The sequence below is a fragment of the Diadema antillarum genome, unplaced genomic scaffold (genome assembly GCF_040938485.1).
Source record: "Diadema antillarum isolate AM-2024a unplaced genomic scaffold, OU_Dant_1.0 seq00000385_RagTag, whole genome shotgun sequence".
Lineage (NCBI taxonomy): Eukaryota > Metazoa > Echinodermata > Echinoidea > Diadematoida > Diadematidae > Diadema > Diadema antillarum.
Window position 1 is genome coordinate 45,709 of NW_027271383.1, and position 22,112 is coordinate 67,820.

General features: G+C 37.2%; 1 protein-coding gene across 1 annotated transcript in view; it reads left to right on the forward strand.

The window, feature by feature from the left end:
• The window catches only part of LOC139731797 (tyrosine-protein phosphatase non-receptor type 11-like), a 59,655-nt gene that overhangs the window by 29,174 nt on the left and 8,369 nt on the right, over positions 1-22,112 (forward strand). The window contains exons 3-14 of the mRNA XM_071642669.1: positions 5,537-5,731; positions 6,889-7,051; positions 7,870-7,986; positions 10,522-10,638; positions 11,693-11,789; positions 15,192-15,259; positions 16,036-16,239; positions 16,969-17,100; positions 17,511-17,665; positions 19,366-19,433; positions 20,015-20,166; positions 21,750-21,896. Coding sequence (XP_071498770.1) covers positions 5,537-5,731; positions 6,889-7,051; positions 7,870-7,986; positions 10,522-10,638; positions 11,693-11,789; positions 15,192-15,259; positions 16,036-16,239; positions 16,969-17,100; positions 17,511-17,665; positions 19,366-19,433; positions 20,015-20,166; positions 21,750-21,896 — 1,615 coding nt within the window. The remainder of the gene's footprint in view (positions 1-5,536; positions 5,732-6,888; positions 7,052-7,869; positions 7,987-10,521; positions 10,639-11,692; positions 11,790-15,191; positions 15,260-16,035; positions 16,240-16,968; positions 17,101-17,510; positions 17,666-19,365; positions 19,434-20,014; positions 20,167-21,749; positions 21,897-22,112) is intronic.

Here is a 22,112-nt window from a genome sequence, read left to right on the forward strand (position 1 = left end):
GGTCTCTGTAGGAAACTTGTGCTGTGCGCCCGCGTATGCATTCGACTAAACCACCGAGTCTACAATGTATGTAACTTTAAGAGGTGTAATATATGCAGATATTATTATTACTATTATTTATAGTGCGCTTTTCCACAAGGCCCAAAGTGCTTAACATAACGCAAAGATATTAACATTTGAGATCCCTGTGGGAAGTCATTTTTGTAAAGGATTATTACATAACGTAAAAGTGGAAATTTTCGCGCATTTTGCGCAACGAGAAGCTAGCGCGAAAATAAAAGCACACAAATATTTTTGCATGCCATATGTTCCAGTACTTGATGTCTTTATTCCACGAATTAAAACACGCGCAAGTCTTCTGACACGGCCAAGCGTGAAAAATTAGTCGCGCGAAGATATCCAGTTTACAGTACATTGTATATTTTTTCGAAGGTGTGTGTGCATAGGGCTGAGGAAAAATGTAGTATTCCAAGACAAAAATATAACTTCCCAAGGGAAATTAATTGTTTTATTTTGGAAGGTTGTTTGTTTGTTTGTTTGTTTGTTTGTTTGTTTTTGGTGGTATGAAATTAACCCTTTTAAGCATCAGCTCTATTTACCTTTAGCATTATTGATAGGTTATCAGGTTGTGATATTTTTTTTGTAACATTCCTCTGTGTCCATCATCCAAACATACAGAAATTTGCAAAACAAACTGATACAAAATTAATGATTTCCTCCAAAAAACAAAAACACAAACACAAAACACAAAACACAAACTGGTTATCCGTTGAACTGTTTGGGGCTTAGAGATAGATCAAAAAGTTTTGTGTAATTTAAAAGTGACATTAGTGCAATTATAGTTATTGTCAGCATAAGTGTTGTGTATTGCTACTGTATAGAAAATTGCAAGGCTTTACCTTTTTGTATACTACATGTACACCAGGTGATGTACACGTACTATGTAATATGAGAGCTTAAATGTATGTTATATTAGTTTCTTTTCTGGCATACTTAGGGTGTTTAATTATTCCTCCAGTGAAGACATAAAACTGGATGTTGGGTATATTTCAGTATTAGGGAATATTGTCCTCCTTATCTCTCTGAAGCTGAGCAGAACCAATCCCATGTGAAATGAAACTCATGTAGGGTGTACTGTATACTGTAATGGACCATGATAAATCCGTGCAGACATACAGGGGCTGTCTGTATCAAATTATACTGCTGGCATAGTGCATGTAAGATTACTGGGAAGGCCTTAATGGGATTCAGGCAAGGCACTCTGACTTTAAAGGGTGAGTGTCCCTAAGATCTTCATGCAAGACCAATTAATTTCAGTGGAGGCATGGTGAGTTAAGGCATCAGTCCTGAAAAGCTTTTTGCAAAACGGGGCAAATGATTGAAAGGAAACTCTAATCTACTTTGAGACTGCAATTAATCTCTGCAAGTTTACTGATAAATGAGAAATAAGCTGACTAATGTGGTCTCATTCATCTCAGACTGTGACCTCATAACTCATGATAAGTGTGTGTGCTGATTCTGCCATGTAGGACACTGATGTCAGTACAAAATAGATTGTATGACATGAAACACATAAGAAAGTATCAAAAGCTTGTAAGATAATTGCATCACGGCGAGAGCCGTATCTATAGTTGCATCTTCAAAAATCAAGTATCATGTTTATCATTCCATTCAAAATATAGCACATGATAGTCATCAGACTTAAAAGAAGTACCAGGTAATATCTTTTATAGTAACAACGAGACAAAATTAAAAGCAATGTTTTGAGATTGAATAGCATACATTCCTGTCTAATACACCCAGCAGAGGTTTCTGTTTGATGACACATAGGATGATGTACTGATATGGCATTACTGAAACCTATTGATTACCCCAATATGGGTATACTTATCTCAAGTATGTAGTAAGATTTTCAGTTAAATCGTTGAGTTTTTACATGTGTACACTTCTGTACCGCATTTTGTACATGAAATATTCAGTGCAAATGGCTAAATCAACATGTTTTGATTTCTCAATCCCTTAATTTAAATAGATTGATACAGTGCTCAAACAATCTGCATGAGTGAAGTTCAATATATATCATAATGTCTTTTTTTTTCTAAAGAAAAAAAAAAGGTGATTTCATGTACCGGATATAATTAACATTATACATTTAAGCATCTTGCACATTGCATGCAGGATGAGGTACATTCTGATTTCAACATTGTATGAATCATTCATGAATCACCTGTTGTATTATCTCATAAATATACATGTACCTGTTGGTCCGTTGTTAACACAAACTGTATCTGTAATGTACATAGTACAGTTACTAAATACAGTGCTGAGACAAATATTAGACAGTGCATGCCACATCCACATTAGGAAAAGTATAGTATGGTGCAGAAATAAAATCTTTCCATCGAAAACGGTGGGTTGATCTCAGTTATTCTGTCCCACAGTCATGAGCAGTTTTCTTTCCTTCTTTCTTTTTAAATCAGAGTTTTTGTCTTTTTTCATATGGTACATAGAATGTCCCAAAAGAAGACATGACATAAAGCCAAACTAGCCCAAAGCCAGAAGCAGACAGGGTCGCCATTTAGTAATCCCATCCCAGGCCAGTCAGCTGCACGAGATATCATGTGACCAGGATTTCCCTTGTTCACCACTTTCTGCCGAAATTAGATACCTGACTAACGATACCCAGGAATATGAACCAGACTCCCTTCAAAAAATTGGTGACTCACAATTCAGTGGAGTGTTACACTTTCTGGAGTGAACATTTTACACTGCTGTGGTCTCATCAAGGCATAATTTCATAGCATAATCTGGAATGAACATTAGAGTCTGCAGATTTCAGTCTTGGTGGTCAAAAAAAGCTCACATCACTGCCTGCTATTTCATAGTAGAAGCCATTCATGTAAGAACTGCATGATTGAATTGATATGGACACTCTATTCAAACTCAAAAATATGTTTCCCTTCTATGCTATTATGTACAATTCACATTACATTGAACAGTTTTAAGAATTAATTGGGTTCAAAGAATTTACTCACACAATTCATTAATTCTTGTTTTCACGTGAATGACATTATCACTAAAAGCTGCGTAAATTTTCAGTAAACTTTATCATTTTGCTGAGTTCACCCAAGTATGAATACTAGATATATGTAATTCATACACTAGAGCTATAACCTATTTTGGCTATGCAGGTTCTTTCTGTGAGATGTCATACAATGTGAGCATTAGTTGTCGGGCAAGTAATTCAGGCATTTAATCATAATTTGTAAGCGCATGGTTATACATGAAAAATTCACCTCCTAAGCCCCTTGTCATCCCATGAGCATAGACCTCTAAACTCAAGTAATTACATAATATCAAATTAGCTTGGCTCCTCAAATAAGAAATTCATTACTGGCTTAATTAAGAATGCCTTGATCCCACTGTACTTTGTTGTACCTGCTTCAACTGAAGCAGTGCAAAACTGCAAGACAAGGAAGTACATACATTAAATGTCACCATCGTGGGAAAATAAAGCAAAACAAAATGTCATATCAGTTTCCTACACTACTTTGATGTTAAGTGTCTATACACATATGTACTTACAAATCTATGGGGACATTTACTCTCCATCTGAAGTTTTATGTATCCTTTGGTGTGGATGATCTGTGGAATATATTTTGAAGCAAGACTTGTTTCTCCTCACAGCAGGAAGCAAGAGGTGCATGTGTATATTTCCTTGTTTCCATGACTTGGCAGTATAGTAATTCTCACTTAAAGTGCAATTCCATGCCATGTGGAAATTGAAATAGAGTAAAATCATTTTCATCTCACATTTTATTCTCAAGATTTGTTACTCCAGCATTCATACACATGCTGCCATGTGAATTATTGCACTATTTCTCCAATTATCGTGATAATTAAAAAATATATGTATCTGTAGATTTCTTGGGATTCGGATCACAATACTGATTGCACTATTTAGTGGGATTTTCATGTCCACACAGGCAAAAATCTCTTGATTTGGATAGCAGTGTACAGTAAATCTCTAGATTTATATCCTGCTGTTCAATTTGCATCAGTGTGAATCCCACTAGTATCACAGATTGTTAACAACATGGAAACTTAAATTCCATGACTCTTTTATTCTAGTTTCAATTTTGATAGAACCTCTACCAATATGTTCCTCAGATTTCACTCGATTCATTGAAGCGCTCTTGCATATGATGTGGAATTTCACTATAAGCAACAACAAAAAGTGTAGTAATTATTAAAATCCATCCATACTTTCTTCCTTTTTTTGTGAAACTGATATAGTACCATTTCTGCCTCCAGATGTTTTCAGTTTTTGCATGTGAAAATTTGTCTAAAAAGTTGTCATTTTTGTTTTTGTTTTGTTTTTGTTGTTTTTTTTTTTTTTGGGGGGGGGTTGAGAGAGAGAGAGGGTTGCCAGTTTTGGAATCAGACAACATGAATGTTAAGAGGAAAGGGCAGCCCAATGCAATGAGGTCAAATAATCACAGAGAGGAATTACTCATATCCTGTAGAGCAGTGGTCTTTGCACTGAACAGATGCTGTTAGAAGATAGTACCAGCAATGCTCAAGTACATGTACGTATATACGATTATTGGTTTGTGGCAATAACCTTATCCATTGGTGAGATAGTTATATGCATTGATACTGTAATCCTATGATTTCCAGTGCATTTCGTAGTATTTAGTAAACATAACAAATTTGCCTGTAGAACCACAGAAACTGACATGACCACATAATGAACTCATTGGAGTCACACTTCCTTACATGGCTCTGCCAAGGTGATGACACAGGTGTAGAGATTTGATTTCTTTGTGGTCACTCTGGTTACTGTGGTTAAATTTTGATACATCCTTTTAAACCATAGATTAATATGTGTGGCATGGTGTTTGCCAATGATGATTTTATTGCAATGGACCACTCTGTGGAACATATTGTATGCTGTAAACGTGAGACCCATTGGTAGACCACTTTTGAAAGGCAAAATGTTAGTCCTAATAAAAGGCAAAGTGATAGAAATTATGCCCCATGACTGATACTCAAGGCTTAACTTCCAACTATATGTAATAGTGGTTTTACAAGTGGTACAAGCAGAGTTAGGCTTTCCAGCTGAAACATGATGTGAATGCAGTGTGTAAATGAAGTTCCTTGCAACTCCGTTACTAGTACCTGTCTTTATATGGACAGTATTACTGCATTACCAATATTTAGATTTCGATATTTGGTGTGATATCCAGAAGTATACAGACTAGAATGCTATGATGTCAGCATTTTCAAAGTCTTATTAAGATATCTCATTGATTAACTAACTATAAAAACATAGAGAACCATCTGTGGCATCCACCCCAAAGGAAAGCTAGTATCTCAACTGTCTTGTATCCTAAGTACACCTCAAGTATTTGTTTTGGTATAATGGTTTGTCTATAAATGTATGATTTGCATCATTTACTATAATTCCAGTGTTCATAATACAGCATTAATACATTCATGCTTCTTTCAATCTACTCTTGCTACATTTTTTCAGGCGGAATGGGGAGGTCACACACATCAAGATTCAGAACACAGGTGACTACTTTGACCTGTATGGGGGTGAGAAGTTTGCTACCTTGGCTGAGCTGGTGCAGCACTACACCGAGGGGCGGAATCAGCTCAAGGAACGAAATGGACACGTCATCGACCTCAAGTACCCTCTTAACTGTGCAGATCCAACCAATGAGAGGTGAGCGATGGCAAGGAAAATAATATGAGAAGCTCTCTATGGTGCCTGAGCAGAAAGGGATAGGATGGATTTATCATGCAAATAATGAATAGTATGCCTGATAAATTGTAAAGTACAAAGAAGAGAAAATCTGGAACAAGAGGCCAATAGTGTTGCATCATGCACATTCCCTCCCTGTCTTCTGCAAAAAAAAAAAACGACAAAAATAAAAGGACCTGTAGTGAAAAATGTTGATGAACGAACACATCATTGGGTAATATTTTCCGTATTGGCTGTCTGCTCTCTGTTTTGCTTGTGAAACTGCATTAAACACGTGTGCCACCTGTCAGAAAAGAATATGTGGGTGTCAACTTGAACCAATTTATTGTGGTAATGAAAATTTGAAATTAAATGTCATGTTTTGAGGCATGGTGGAGGTATCAACCTGAGAGGGTTATATGCCAGTATATGTATTGGAAAAGAGGATGTCTGCCTTTGTTAAGCATCTCCTTGAGTAGGGTAGGGAACAGTTCATCCTTTCATGAAAGACCTTGAAGTGTATTTGCAGTGGCTCTTGTAGTGAAAAGACCACTGTGCTTTCAAACTAGTCAGACAATGTAATGTATGGTGTATTGATTGAAAACTAATAACTTGATTGCACATTTGAAAGCACACTATGATCTAAGCTACACTGTTGTACATATGTAACTAAAGCTCGGGGCTTGGTTTAGGTTCTTTTATATCTGAGCATTCCATTCTAATGGACTGAGTAGCATATAAGTGGCAAATGGCAGATGAAAACATATGTGCATGATATTAAGGATGGACAAACATGAATCATGAGAAGAGATGCTCTATGGTGGTGAGTACAAGGTCTTTCAGTGAAAGGTACGCATGTACGTGCACAATGTTGTGGGTGCTGTATGGAAGTGTAGCCCAGGCTAGGTGTATGACAATGTGTATCTCTGAGATACTTATTGTGATTGTCACCTGATTATGGTGTGTTCCATTATTTGTGTTGGAAAAAATGAAAATATGTCTAATGATGATTCTGAAGTTCCTTTGTAATTGCTATTAATTTGTTGTTGTGTGATATTTTACTTCTTTGACTGTCAGATTGGAACCTCAATTTTGTCTTTTAGATCATAGTGTTTCCGTCATATTCTTTCTTTTGCAAGATGGTTCCATGGTCACATTACTGGACGTGAGGCAGAGAAGTCTTTGACAGAGAAAGGAAAGAATGGCAGCTATCTAGTACGAGAGAGCCACAGCAAGCCAGGTGACTACGTCCTGTCAGTGAGGACAGAGGACAAGGTGACACACGTCATGATCCGCTGTCAGGTGGGTTATCTTTGCTCTTCCTGCTTATCAGCTGGATGTGCCACAAATGTGTCGCTGCTTATCATTTTTGTTAACACTTTTTTATTTATTTGAGGGTGGGGATTGATGGGGTTACCACTCAACTTTACTTTACAGGAAGCTACATGCATACAAAATTGTATGACAGTAAAGCCGGAATGATGCTGCAATTCTGCCATTGTCTATGTATTGATGATTAGGTTTTTAGAAGCATACAAACCATTAATTACCAAGTATAATATAGGCATTGGAATGATGATGAATGGGTTTGTTAGAATGGGACAAGTTGAGTGCACCATTGATCGACATTTCCTCCCATGATTATACTCTGCATATGTTGTACATATTGGTCATACAAATGTTGCCGTTTAAGGTGTATGATAAAACACTTAGCACCCCTGCGGAAGTTATATTTTTCCCAAGAGATAATATTTTTCAGTAATGTGCAGACATGTTTAACCTTCCTATTGACAAGTATTAGTAATAAGCGCTCGTTTTTCAATTACATTTGCAAGACATTTGTACAGGTTTCTTTTTTTAACCTTGAATTAACATGAAGTTTTGTAATATATAATGATAACTTATCTCATTTGTCCAAGTCTCCTCCATTCATGCGTTTCTGATACATACTTTGAAAACTGCCAATGCACCTATTTCTTGCAGTGTATGTTGATATCTACAATTGGTAGCAAATTTTTAGATGGAGTGAAACAATGAATTCAGTGGTTGCAATGTTATAAACATAAATATTGTTGATTGATTAACATCAAAGTAATAATGATGATTGCTCCTTGTGCCAGGATGCCAAGTACGATGTTGGTGGAGGAGAACAGTTTGAGACATTGACTGACCTTGTGGAACACTACCGGAAGAACCCTATGGTGGAGACCACCGGCTACGTGGTGCACCTCAAAGTGGTGGGTTTTTGTCCCCGCCGAACGAGTTCGAGCAGGGGACTATGAAACGGGCTCCGTACGTGTGTGTGTCCGTGTGTCCGTCCGTCCGTGTGTCCGTCCGTCCGTCCGTGTGTCCGTGTGTGCGTCCGTGTGTGATCAAAATCTTCAATTTGCTACTTCTCTGTCATTTATGAGCCAATTTTGATTCTGTTTGCTTTATATGATAGCACTACATGGGAGCTTTGAAACTTCTACACAGAATTTCAGTCGTGACCTTTGACCTTGACCTTTGACCTATATTGTACATTTTGCTACAAAATGCTACTCCTTCGCCATTTCTAACCCGATTTCGATTCCGTTTGCTTTATGTGATGGCACTAGGTGAGGGCTTCAAAACTTCTGCACAGAATTTTGACCTTTGACTTCTTTGACCTTTGACCTTGATTTTTTGACCTATATTGTACATTTTGCTACAAAATGCTACTCCTTCGCCATTTCTAACCCGATTTCGATTCCGTTTGCTTTATGTGATGGCACTAGGTGAGGGCTTCAAAACTTCTACACAGAATTTTGACCTTTGACTTCTTTGACCTTGATTTTTGACCTACAGCTGTATATTGTACATTTTGCTACGAAATGCTACTCCTTCGCCATTTTTAACCCGATTTCGATTCTGTTTGCTTTATATGATGGCACTAGTTGAGGGCTTCAAAACTTCTACACAGAATTTTGACCTTTGACTTCTTTGACCTTTGACCTTGATTTTTGACCTATATTGTGCATTTTGCTACAGAATGCTACTCCTTCGCCATTTCTAACCCGATTTCGATTCCGTTTGCTTTATGTGATAGCACTAGGTGAGGGCTTCAAAACTTCTACACAGAATTTTGACCTTTGACTTCTTTGACATTTGACCTTGATTTTTTACCTATATTGCACATTTTGTTACAAAATGCTACTTCCGGCGGGGACATATGTTACGCACCGCGTAATTTCAACTTTTCCTTGTTATTCCTAACTCTCATTCTGTCCTTGGGATGGTCTTTGTACTAGAGGGTATAATTATCATGGCAGTAGTCCTTTGATATTGGTTAGCTGACTTGTAATGGATAGGCATCCTGTGACAGGAAGGTTACAAGCTCTTTTTGCTTTGCACTCATACACTTTCATTTTGTTTATCACCAGTGCCTGGGTGACAGTGTCACCTTGGTGTTTTCTGTTTGTCCAGCTCACATCGGACTTGCAAAGGTTAACCCTTTATGTGCCAATGCATTGTCTGGCCAAGCTCTTTCATTAGTTTGGGGTTAATCCCGTCAAGGCTTGACATGTATGCAAAGTTTGACAACTCACTTAGGGTTAGTAACTCCAGATTACTCTGAGGAGTGACGAAGCTACAATACCAGTCAGGGGGACTACATAATCAATTCAATTCAATTTATTTAAGATCTTTGTTCCCTGATGGCTCAGAGTCCTTATGTATGTACTGACTGACAAAGACAGCAATCCATTAGATGTGCCAATTAGTGAAGAAGGCACAGCATGAAAGGGGTAAGTGTGATATTAACTTTTAACTCGTTGAGGACGGGCTGATTTTGCTACAACACGCATTTCCCATAGACACTTGCGCGAGTGTACTCGGGACTCGTCCTCAACGGGTTAAGGATCAGATGTTGAGACATCAAAGTTGTGATGTACGAAATGAAGTGAATATCTGAAATAGGGCTTTTGATGTCACTCAGAAACATTTGACCTTATCTATTCAGAGTTGATAGACAACGAGTAAGAATATGACTGGACAATTTATGGGTCAAATTTGGGGAGTTCTAGAATGGGATGGAAATGTCATGGTAAACATCTGGAGCTTTGTAGTTCGAACAACTTCTGATGCCTTGTGGTTGCTGACACCAAAGTTGGTACATGAATGAAGTGTAATAAAGCAAATTCTCAATTAGAAAAAAAGATGAATTCTGATGAAGACCAAATTCCCCAAAATAGCCTGAATTCTAAAATTTCTATACAACACAGCTTTTGATATGGGAGGAAATTCCAACAGACTTCGTACTTGTATAGAAGTAGTTTGACAGAAAAGTGTGCAAAGTAGATCTTGGGCAAATTGAAATTTCACTTTATACACAAAATGACAGATTGTTTTGATTTTTCCTAGACAACAGTAGCTATTTGTGCCTACATTGCTAAAGTTCTGTAGATGGCTTGTAAATGTGTGTCTAGTCAGGTCTTTGTGGATACAAAAAGCTGTAACATGCAAACCTTGGCTTGCATGTGATGGCTTTATGTACTAGGTTAATAGCATTGCCCTGCAAAAGGTAAAGAGAAGAGTCCTGAATCATTCATGTCACACCTTTCAAATGTTCTTTTGTGTGCCACACCTTCATTTATGTATGCTCTTTATGAATGCAGTTTTGGCAGAAAGAATGTACTCACGTGATATTTTGCACTTGATACGCTCATTTGCTTTTGTTGACAACCAGTACAAGGAATGTGCAAACAATTTTTCCTCGAACTACATTTTTTAGTCTCTTCATTGTATTCTGTCAGCCTTTCAATGCAACAAGGATCTCAGCATCTGGAATCAGAAACAGGGTGGAAGTGCTGGAGAAGGAAACAAGCTCACGAGAGAACTCCAAGAAAGCAGGATTTGAGGAAGAATTTGAGGTACAAGAACACATGGTGTACAAACGTGTAGCTTTCAGGAAGCTGGGTAAAATGCCTCAAATACACTATGCAAACCCTGCTTGTGTACCAGTGAATATGACACAAATTACAACTCTGTGCAGCCTATGAGGATATAATTATTTGTTTCATAAGTTTTTAAGCTCCTGACAGCAATTTTGTGTCAATTTAACATTTTCATTCTAGTTCTTGTTACAGTGATGAAAAGTCAAACCAGCATAATAATAGGATATAGTTAATAGTGTACACAAGTGAATTAAATGTGTGGTGTGAACAACATCATGTGTTCATTTTGTGCTTTGTTTTTGGGCACTTCTTACCAACAGACTTAAATTCAATATAATTTGAATAGAACAAAACAGTGACAACTTTAAACTTGTTTTTAACTTGTGTATTTACCCATCGATATGTACAATAAGTCTCATTTCATTTCTGAAGCTGACATTCTCTGATGTCAATGCAGGTGTAGTTAATGTTGATGTAAAGAGTAGAAGTTTTTATAGCATTTTAGACTTTTTATTCTGTATATATTTCCCTCTTGATTTTCTGTAAGTTGTGGCTCTACAAGTTCAAAGTACAAGAAATAAAATAATATAGATAAATAAATGAAATGTCTGTTCGTGAATAGTTTGCTTTTAGTGCTATTCCTGGTCATTGGATAGCATGACTACCACACACACACACACACACACACACACACACACACACATGCTTCTGATTCTGATTCATAGGCTTGATGTTGTGACTCAATATTGGTATTTTGATTTGTGTAGATAAAGGACATTTGCTATTCAAGTATTTTCTTGGTTTGTATTTTAGTGAAATTGCACTTTTCTTTAATACTTACATAGGGACTTTACTATTCATTTTGGGAGCAAGCCATCTTGTAAAAGTGGTAATCTACATATAATATATAGCCGCTGGCAGTGCAGTTCTAACCCAAAACTGGGAGTGCATTTGTTCACCAGCATATTATATCATTGTTTTCCTAACCACGTAACATTTTCCTGTGATTGTATTGCTCTCTCACCTGCAGGCATTACAACTCTTAGACAACAAACATCTGCTTCCAAGGAAAGAGGGTGACAAACCAGAGAACAAAAGCAAGAACAGATACAAGAACATTCTTCCATGTGAGTGTGTAGATGGGAGAAGGGAGGTATCTAAACTATCACATGGATGTCTAAAATTATAATTTGTCTGCTTCCTCTTACCACACAGTACTTTGTCATATCAAGTCACAGAAATTTGTACTATATATGGCAACTTTTTGTTTAAACCATATTATCTTCCAAAATTTCTTGATCCACGATTTTTAAATCTGGCAGGAATAATCTTACAAACTAGGAATGCAAATTGTGCATAATCCAAATTTAAAGGCCATGTCACACCTTTCCGGGCAAGCTATGCGGGCTTGTTGCGAGTAGGGATTTTCCAGCACGCAGGAGAATTTTCTGCGGGGGGACAAGAATGTTTGCGAGTTTCGCACTTGTGTCTTACCTGCTAGACGCGTGCTACTTACCTTCTACTTGCGTGTATTCCATGTGACCTGCGTGAGAGCTTTGAAACCGATCCGTTTTCTGTTACGAGTGACTTACGGGTACTGTGAAGTACCTGCCTTGGAGTTGCCTGCGAGGTGCTGCTGGTAAGGGTCTCCTACTGGTGTTCTGCGCGTACCTCTGCGGGCGAAATAAAGAGTCTAGTGCATGCATTCTTCCCTCCCAAAGGAGCATTGTCAGGTCTACCCTGTGTGAAGTACATAAACTGCAGAATACCTAGAACACCTCAGACATGTCTCATGTCTCATGTTTCTCATTCTGCACTCACCTCATTGGTCTTGTGTGATCCCCACTGGTTGCAAGTATCCAACCCGTTTCTTATCAAGTCATTCCTTAAACACGCCACATGAAAATCATTTTTAACGAGAAACTTTGTAAATATTTTGAATTATATTTAGTTCTATTCTGGATGATTTTGCAATAAATTAGCAGTGCTTTTATTTTTACCAATTACTTTAATAGATCACACATATTTGTATATCATATTTGTATGTTTCTGCAATTGCCCACCACAAATGCATTCTTTTACAGATGTGTGTGCTATACAAATAAGTTATACTGTATTATAATTAGCAGATTTTGGCATGTAAGCAGGGCTTTTAGAGAACCAAAATGTCATTTGGTTTGGCATTCAGAGTTTTCAAAAGATACATGGTATCCCTATAGGGCCCCTTGGCCACAATTCATGAAGGCTAAAATACCATTCATCACCATCTCGAGATCTTACAGAGGTTATGAAATGTATTGCTACTCTAGAAGGTAAAATGTAACGATTGCTCATAGGTCCTTGACATGGCGGTTAATATTAAGTGAATGACACACCATCAAAATGTGTCACAAGGAAGTTGGGTGGAGATCAAATTCATTTGGAAAATCAGGTGGGTGACAAACTTCATGTTGTCATGGCACCAGCTGTCTTTATTTATATTTTTTCTCTATGCAATGGAGGATGGTAGTCATGGCAACCATTTTCATAATGCACATGCAAAATAACAGAGGGCACAGGTATGGGATCTTTTTAAAAGAAAGGGGAAAAAATTTTGTGTACAGTGCAATGGGAACATTTACATTAAATGTAATAACCTTAGTCAGTATGACCTTTCACCATGTAACCATGATGTAGTCCCAAAGGCTAAATGTGAAAAAATGCAAATAATTTTATTGGACTGATATAATAGATGTAATGTTTATGAAGCTTGATGTTTCTCCTGTTTGAATTTCTAAGACTAAAAATGTATCATCTAAAATTTCTTTGTTCATGAAGTGTGTTTGAGCTGATGTAGTGTTAACTTATTTTTAGTACAGCGGGAGAAATTGTAAATTTCATTTCATTTCATTTCAATTTTATTTTCATATTTCTCACATATATCACAATAAAGTATATAAATACGAAAATTATACAAAACATAATTTAGATGAGACTTCATCAGAATGTACAGAAGTTTGATTTGGTATAAACACGAGGTCTGTATGCATGCGAATTTAAACTGTGGTCATAATGCGAAAAAATATGATGGGGCCTGCGTAAAAGCATTAGCTTGTACAGCCGCAGGTCCTGTGAGTAATCAGATTAGGGGAAGTTTAAAGTACGGATGTTTTTTAAGACCAACTATATCTGGGGAAACCGATTAAAACAAACAAAACAAAAAATCCAATTAAATATATGTCACTAAATAAAAATACAGAAAACAGAAAGGTCACATGTTGCAGCAGTGAACAACAACTGCAGAGATTCAAGGGGTGTGTTGCAGAGTATAGAAAATGGCGTAACTGTATGTCATAAATACATAAGTAGAAGGTGGGATAATGAGATTTGTCGTGAATGTAAACAATACCGAAAGCTCAGGAGTAACATTCCAGCATGGGTCCTAAAACCAAGCATTCCGTGTGACCATAGTAACCGACAGCTGTCACGCGCGAGAATTTCGATAACCGAGTGGAACAATAGGTGCATGAACAGCGCAACAGGCAGACTGTTCAAAAATAGTGTTCATGGTTAGGATCCCGCCGGACTAAGGTGGGATAGACAAGGGGTAACATGTAAAGAGCAACAAGAACTATACACTATGCATGCCGTACAATGTAGCTGCTAAGAAGATATTGCTTCAGTTTTCGTTTGAATGAGGTTACAGTGGTGCAACTTACAAGTTCCATAGGGAGTTCGTTCCAATATTTGGGTCCAGCGAACATAATGGTTTTTTTCGCGAAAATTGTTCGGGTACGTGGAAGGTGATATGCGTAACGTTGACGAGTTGGATAATCATGAACTGTATAATTTCTTGTAAACATTTGGGAAAATACGTCTGGTAATTGGCCAGTTGAAAATTGAAACATAAACAGGCCGACGTTGTAATAAAATAACTCAGGAATTTTCAAAATTTTATTACTAACGAAAAGTTTGTTCGTGTGGGATAAATATCCAGTGTGGTTAACAATTCTAACAGCTCGTTTTTGTACAAGAAATAACGAATCGATAAGGTTTTTAGAAGCATTTCCCCACGCCAGAATCAGTGGAATGTTGAAAGTGTAGAGGATTTGGAAATGAAAATGAAGGGAAATCGGTGTCTTTCCAAATCTATCAGGATTTAATCACAACAGGTGACACATGAGAGAAGTTAGCAGCTTTCATCAGCACTACTATGACTGTCATAGATTGAATACAATGCCTCTATTTCAAGCTTCTCAGCAGCAATGAGTCATATTTGAAGAGGAAGTGACAACTGACATGATCCAAATGATGTCGCTGGTCTTCTGTCATGTCTCAAGTCTCCATATTATCCAGCAGGTTCTTGTTCTGACTAATTCTTTTGTCGGCTTTCATGCAGCAAACACTCTTCTATGTCTTGTCCTAATAGGGCAGTCAGTGATGATGTTTAGGTATCTTTAGTTTAGGGTACATGCAGTGATACACCAGAAATGAGTCTGTGGGACTGAGGCTAAACCTGTGTTAATTGTTTTGTTTATTTTTTCTCCTAGTTGATCACTCAAGAGTCATTCTCAAGGATGGTCTTCCTGGTGACTACATAAATGCAAATTACATTGACGTGAGTACACTTGTAGCAAACAACGCCCTGTTTATGCTTCTACCCCCTGTTTATGCTTTTACCCCAAAGGGTTGTTCCTGAAAGGACAGTGGTGGCATGTGTTTGCTAGTAACTTCAGTCAAAGACAGTGAAATAGTTTGCTTAATTGGATCTTGTTAAAGATCTTAAGTAGGCAATCTTTACAATACATTTTTACAATGTAGAGAAAAAAAAAGAAACAAAATGGCAGCCTAACATGCAGCAGCTTCTACTTGTATGTTTGTAATCATTATCACTTACTTGCTGTATGATTTTTTCCCCCGAGCCATTTTATAAATTTTGCCATAATGATGCTTACTTAGTACGCTGACATTTGAGCATTTGAAGCCTTTTTGCGAGTGAGCAATTTCAATACCATGTTTTTACATTGTTAACTGTTGCAGTGCAAGTATGATGTTAGTCATTTTAATACACAAAGCATCAAAGTATCTCATCGGCATGCCAAGGACAACATCATTATTTTGTTTTTATGAGGGCCACCTGCTCAGTGAAAAGTTTTGTGTCACAGCATCCACTGTAGATGTAAAAAGAGGAGTAAATGTGGACTTTGTTGTCAGGGCAAATGACATACATGTGTAACTGTTTAAACTTTAATAGGAAATGTCTGTCTCAGAAAAATGAGTCATTTGACTGTATCACACTTCTTCACTTTCCCTGACCAGTATATGAAATCTCTCTAAGAGTACATTTATGAAATAAACCTAATGAGAAGACCTACTTTTTGCCACAAATTCCAGCTCCCCAAAGCGTGGAAACACAGCATTGAGATGCAGCAGGCTGGGGAGAATGTGGAACGCATTGACATGAGCTGGGAGCACCAGAAACGCTACATCGCCACCCAGGGCTGTCTCAAGGACACTGTCCCAGAGTTCTGGCGTATGGCCTGGCAAGAAAACTCACGGGTTATTGTCATGACAACCAAGGAAGTGGAGAGAGGAAAGGTGAGTCACGGTCAGGTTGGCAGGTCTTGTGATTTATTAGTTGTTTTCTGGATTAATTTATGAATAATTTGTCAAGATAATCATATAAGTATTTCTTGTTTTCTTGTTATGCAGTTTGATTTAGCCAAGTAAGACTTTAGTTCATCCCCCTGCTTGCCAGCTTAAGCTTTTAACACAGGTATGATTACAATACATATCGAGCAGGCTATGTGGTGGTTTATGGACACATGAGCACACATATATATGAAGTGCACATGCTCAAAACTTCCACAAGAAGTGAATGAGAGAATAAGGAAGGATGATTTGGTCTGAAGTCGGGATTGTGACATGTACTGTCATACTAAAAAAAATAAATAGATAAAAATAAATAAAAAGGATTTGCTTAGGATTTGATTTTACCAATGTCTTTGATATGTGTGAAAAGCTTATCACCCGTTCAGAATTGTCTTTGAGGGTATTCGATGGACACAGCAACCTTGGCATGACAGAAAATATCATAGCATGATTTGATATGTGGTCAGTTTCACCAAGATGGCCTGATAAACTGTGTAGGGCTTGAGTTAAGCTGAGAAAGCAAACTTTAAGACAATCTTTCTGCAAGCCATTTTTTTCTTTTTCGTAATATTTTAAAATGTAGTAGATTTTGTTGTTAATATTGATTTGTGTGAAAGCTAAAGCTATCTACAGTATCTCAGTAAAAGTGTGGAACTCAATTTGCATACTCTGCAGAACAAATGTGTGCGTTACTGGCCAGATGCCGGCCAGAAGAAAGAGGCAGGAGTTATTACCCTGACACACATTACGGAGCACAGCATGGCAGACTACGACCTCCGAGAATTTGCCATGGTTCATGAGCAATTCGTGAGTAGCTTTGCATTTCTTACAAAATACTGTGAGTATACACAAAGAAGATTTGAAATGTAGTGATGGTAAAATTCTCGTTTTTTATCATCAAACTGTGATGGATGTAGTAGAAATCTCTCTATCAAATATTGGAGTTTTCTTGTTCACCCTAACTTGAAGGAGTTAGGACCTTGCACGTGATAGAGAAACTGATGCATAGTATCCAATTGGAATGATTGTGGTAGTTATCCTGTATTTTCAGCAGATGGGAGATTTTAGGTCTTAAACCGGATTACAAGTCAGTTTAAGGATGATGAGATCTTTATCACTGGCAAAAAGAAGATTCCTGCTGACATCAGTGTTATCACACTGTATGAACATGAAGTGAGGCTTTCTACTATTATACAATTTGATGCTGTTTCTTGTAGCCCAATGAGGTCAGGCCAATGTTCCAGTTCCACTTCAAGAGTTGGCCTGACCACGGAGTGCCTGTCGATCCCAGCAGAGTCCTCAACTTCCTCCAAGATGTCAACAAAAAACAAGAATCATTCCCTGAGGCTGGCCCAATCATTGTCCATTGCAGGTGAGAGTGCTGTTTGCATGGCTTCTATGGAAGAATGAATTCTCCACTTTGATTGGTAGTTTGTTTGGCCATCTAAAACATACCAATAGAAGTTTGTCCCATTGTAGCAAGGTTGCTTTGTTGCTACTATGACATTGATAATGTTCCTTTTTATATCACTTTGTAAGTGGGCATTTTCACAGTAATGGGGTCCATTTCAAAGACACTAGGTAATCTTATGTTTCCAATGTGAATAACCCACCAAACACTTTAGCACTGTATAAAGCTCACCTAGGAGAGATAACTTTGTCCAGATTTTGCTCCAAGCAGGCTATCTATAAAAATTTATTTAAAAAAACATAAAAATAGTGAACGTATGTAACAGGTGGACAGACATTTGTGTACTAATGCATGACAGTCAAATTAAATACCTTCTATGGTAAATGAGCTTTTCTTTACTAAAACAACTGATATGGATAAGAAGATACAATATCACCCCCAAAATTTAGATTAACTGTGCACTATAGTACACTTGTAGAAAAAACGAACGTATGTAACATGTGGACAGACGTGGACGTTTCATTTTTGTCCGTCCATGTTACATACGTTCAGCCTAAACTCTAGAAATGTACCTTAATGCACAGGTAATTTGATTTCTTTGGATGATGTTATCTCTTATCATCCATATCAGTTCATTTAGTAAAGAAAGGATCATTTTCCATGGAAGATACTTAATTTGACCGTCATACATTAGTACACCAATGTCTGTCCACCTGTTACATACGTTCACATGAAATTTTCATCTTCAATTTGCAGAAATAAAAAAATATATAAGTGACTCATTTAAAGAAAAAAATATTATTCAGGAATCACTTAAAGCCATTGTATTTCATTTAGAATGTAAAGCACTGTGGATATGTCCGAAACACCAAATGTAACGTTGGGGGGTCCCATTACCTTGAAAATGCCCAAGTCTCAGTGCCATGGAGATCTAGCATTGGTGTAGTAGGATTTGTTGTTGAAAAGGAGGAAAATTACAGAAAATAATTTATTGCAGTTAGCATGCACTAGAATTGAAGATATGCCATTAAATACTCTGCAGTCCAACCTATGGATGTTAGTGTCTACTCATGATGGGAGTTACTGGTATATAAATTCCATTAAAAAATATACATTTTCAAGATATACCCTGGAAATTCAGGCAGCCATTGCGGTATAGGTGACCTATTTCGTTACATCAGTGATTGTGTGTTACATCCATGAAAGCCTTCAACAAAGGTCAGAGTACACATAACAAGGATTTTCTTTTCACAGCTTACAGGGTAGTCTCTTTTGTAGTTAAGTTTATGTTAGCAATGAGTCTATTTCATGTCAGTGGACAAATACAGAGTATGATGCTGTCATGAAAAGAGAGTCAGATGTATTCAAGTATCAGGGATAAAAGTAATATTTCCATTATTTCTTTTTTTTTTATAGGATGCAGTTTCCACAGTACAGAGTGGTGGCTGACATTTAAAATGTTGAATAGTTTAAATTCTTTTTACCTACCTGATACCAGTTGCTATCATTTGTTGTTGAGAAATGTGTGCAATGATAATGTTACACTTTTTATCCTGGCAAAATGCTCTTCTTGGTTCAAATGGTATTAACATTCTTGTCAAGGATTGGTCAAGTAATCTAAAGTTTGCTAAATTGCATCATTTTTGTTCTGTATCCATCAGTGCTGGTATTGGAAGAACAGGCACATTCATAGTCATCGATATCATTCTCAACCTGATCAAGCAGCATGGTGAGTGATTTAAACATGTATTATTAGTATTTGCTTTTATGAGACATAGTTGATGCCTTTATGACTTTTTCAGATTCTAATAAATGCCTTTGTTAATGTAACTGAATGTTATATCTGTTCATCATATACATAGTCAGGGTTCATTAACCGAAGGCATACATGCAAATATCTCACATCATATTGTGTGCAGTAAATGCATTGACATTTCTGAGAGTCAGAGTGAGGAATCATTAAAGGTAATTCTTTCATGGCTAAACACAGATAAAGTCTGGGATCATAGGAGGCCTGTAAACATTCACCAGGCATGAACGATTTGCCCTCTTGCCCGAAGATGGTAACAATCAATATTTTACGTGTGTGAATGCACAAAAGATCCGTGAAAATGTTCACCAAAAAAAAAAAAAATCCTTCAACACAGAGAAACAGGTTTTCAAACATACAGTATTTCCATACTCTTCACTACTGTTGAACTGAATAGCATTAAAACCAAATAATGCTGAAAACTTTCATTGATAGACTCGTGAATGTGTGACACATTTGATTTTCACTTCCTATGTGACAATGTGTTCCTTTGCCCTCAGGACTTGACTGTGAGATTGACATTTATAACACAATACGACTTGTGAGGCAGCAGCGGTCTGGACTGGTGCAGACAGAGGCTCAGTATAAGTTTGTGTACAGAGCAGTCCAGCACTACATAGAGACACTGTCCCAAAGAGTGGCAGCAGAGCAGGTTGGTACTCATCTCTAGACCTCTGTAAAGGTCTCATCTTATGCACCAATGGGAATAGATATTGTAAGTTATACCTTTATTGAAATGGTGATTATGAATATCTTAGTGTGAAGATGCCAACCGTGTCCAAATTCAACAAAATGAGAGATTTTGCCTGCCATTTTCGTTGATTCATGCATCTCCTGATCACTCAGCGAAATAAAGCCTTTTGGATGATATCTAATGAGGGAGGAATTCAAACCAGTCAGCATACAGTATTGTACAGCTACATATTCAGTTGAAGGTCCTCTAGTGTCTATTGTGTTCATATGTGTCATTTGTGAATAGTTGATAAAACAGGAATGCTTATAATTCACTTCCAAGCTAATCTGATATGTTTTTAATTATCATGCTTTCCTGATAAGAGACTTGTTAGAAATTATTTTCGTAAAGTTGACACAACCATTCTGGAAAGGGACAAATAAGAGCACAGCTTAATGTGCACAGACTACAAGCTTGTGTTCCTTGCAGGAAGTTATTGTCATCAAGTCAAGAGACAACTTGCATTGTTCTTTAAAAGTAGTTGCATTGACAATTAAAAAAAAAAAAGAAAAGAAGAAAGAATGGATCAAATAATGGAAGAAAATGGAGGAAGAGGTCATTCAGGCACAGGCGTTTACCATACTAGGACAACTTTTTATATCCACAAAATGTATAATAATAATAATAATAATAATAATAATAGTGTATACTTTTATAGCGCAACAGTCCATCAAAAGATGCTCATGGCGCTTTTAGTCTTAAGGTTAGGAGAAGAAAGAAGAAAGAAGAAGAAAGAAGAAGAAAAAAATGAATTATGTGACATCTTCACTTTTTTTTGTTTTGTTTTGTATGTAGCAAACGCTATGCGTTCAGGGCTGTCGCAGTCTGTAGCTCGTTCCACATTATCCCAACTAAAGCAGGGTCCAAACTATGAATAAATGACTGCTGAATTAAATGAAACTAGCAAGTGGAGGACAATGCTGCCATTCAGCACCTTTTTCCACCTCTTCATTTCCCATCACAATAGCAGTGTTGTTGATATTTAAACAATATCCCGGTACACCCTCCACTCCTCACAAGGTATGACACTGAATCATCCAACTTCCAAGATGCTGGCCACACTTGGTGATAAAGCATTTTCCTCTGCTGCTCCCAAACTTTGGAATCAACTACCCAAAACTCTCCAAAACCAGCAATCTCTCATCATCTTCAAAAAACATCTAAAAACTCACTTGTTTCATTAATACTAATAATCCAAGGTAAAGCGCATTTGAACATGTACGTTTATGGAAAATGCGCTATATAAATGTTTTTGTTATCATTGTTGTTATTATTATTATTATTATTAAGAGAACTACAAATTGTCCCCTTGACATTTTAGGCATTTCTTTAATACTGGCAATGAAATGCATCTAAATCATGAATTCCCCACTACATTGTCAATCTATGTATTCCTCGGTCTATGTCTTTGAATCATTTATATTTTGGGGAACACAAGACTGAAATACCAAAGTGTATTTGTGTTTGACTATTGTAAGTGTCTTATGCTCTGTCACACACAGAACACACTGAAGACAGGGCGTGAGTACATCAACACTCGCAAGGCTCATTATGAGATACAGCATCATGCTCCAGGATCTCCCATGCAGTCATCAGCCATGACTGCAGATGACAAGAATCTCTACCAGAATGTGGGACCACTCATTAAGGTTAGAGAGATTCAAACTAACTGGGTTTTGTACCAACACGTGCTCAGTTCATGAAAAGTATAAGAATTGTTGCATCATTGATGATTTGTACCTGTATCAAGAAGCAATGTCAAGTCATGTGTTGTCAGAGAGAGGGGATAAAAGTTACTCTGTAAAAAAAGTCTGCATGGCTGATAAAGTTAACATCTGGTAGGGGTTTGTATTCCCCAGGTATGG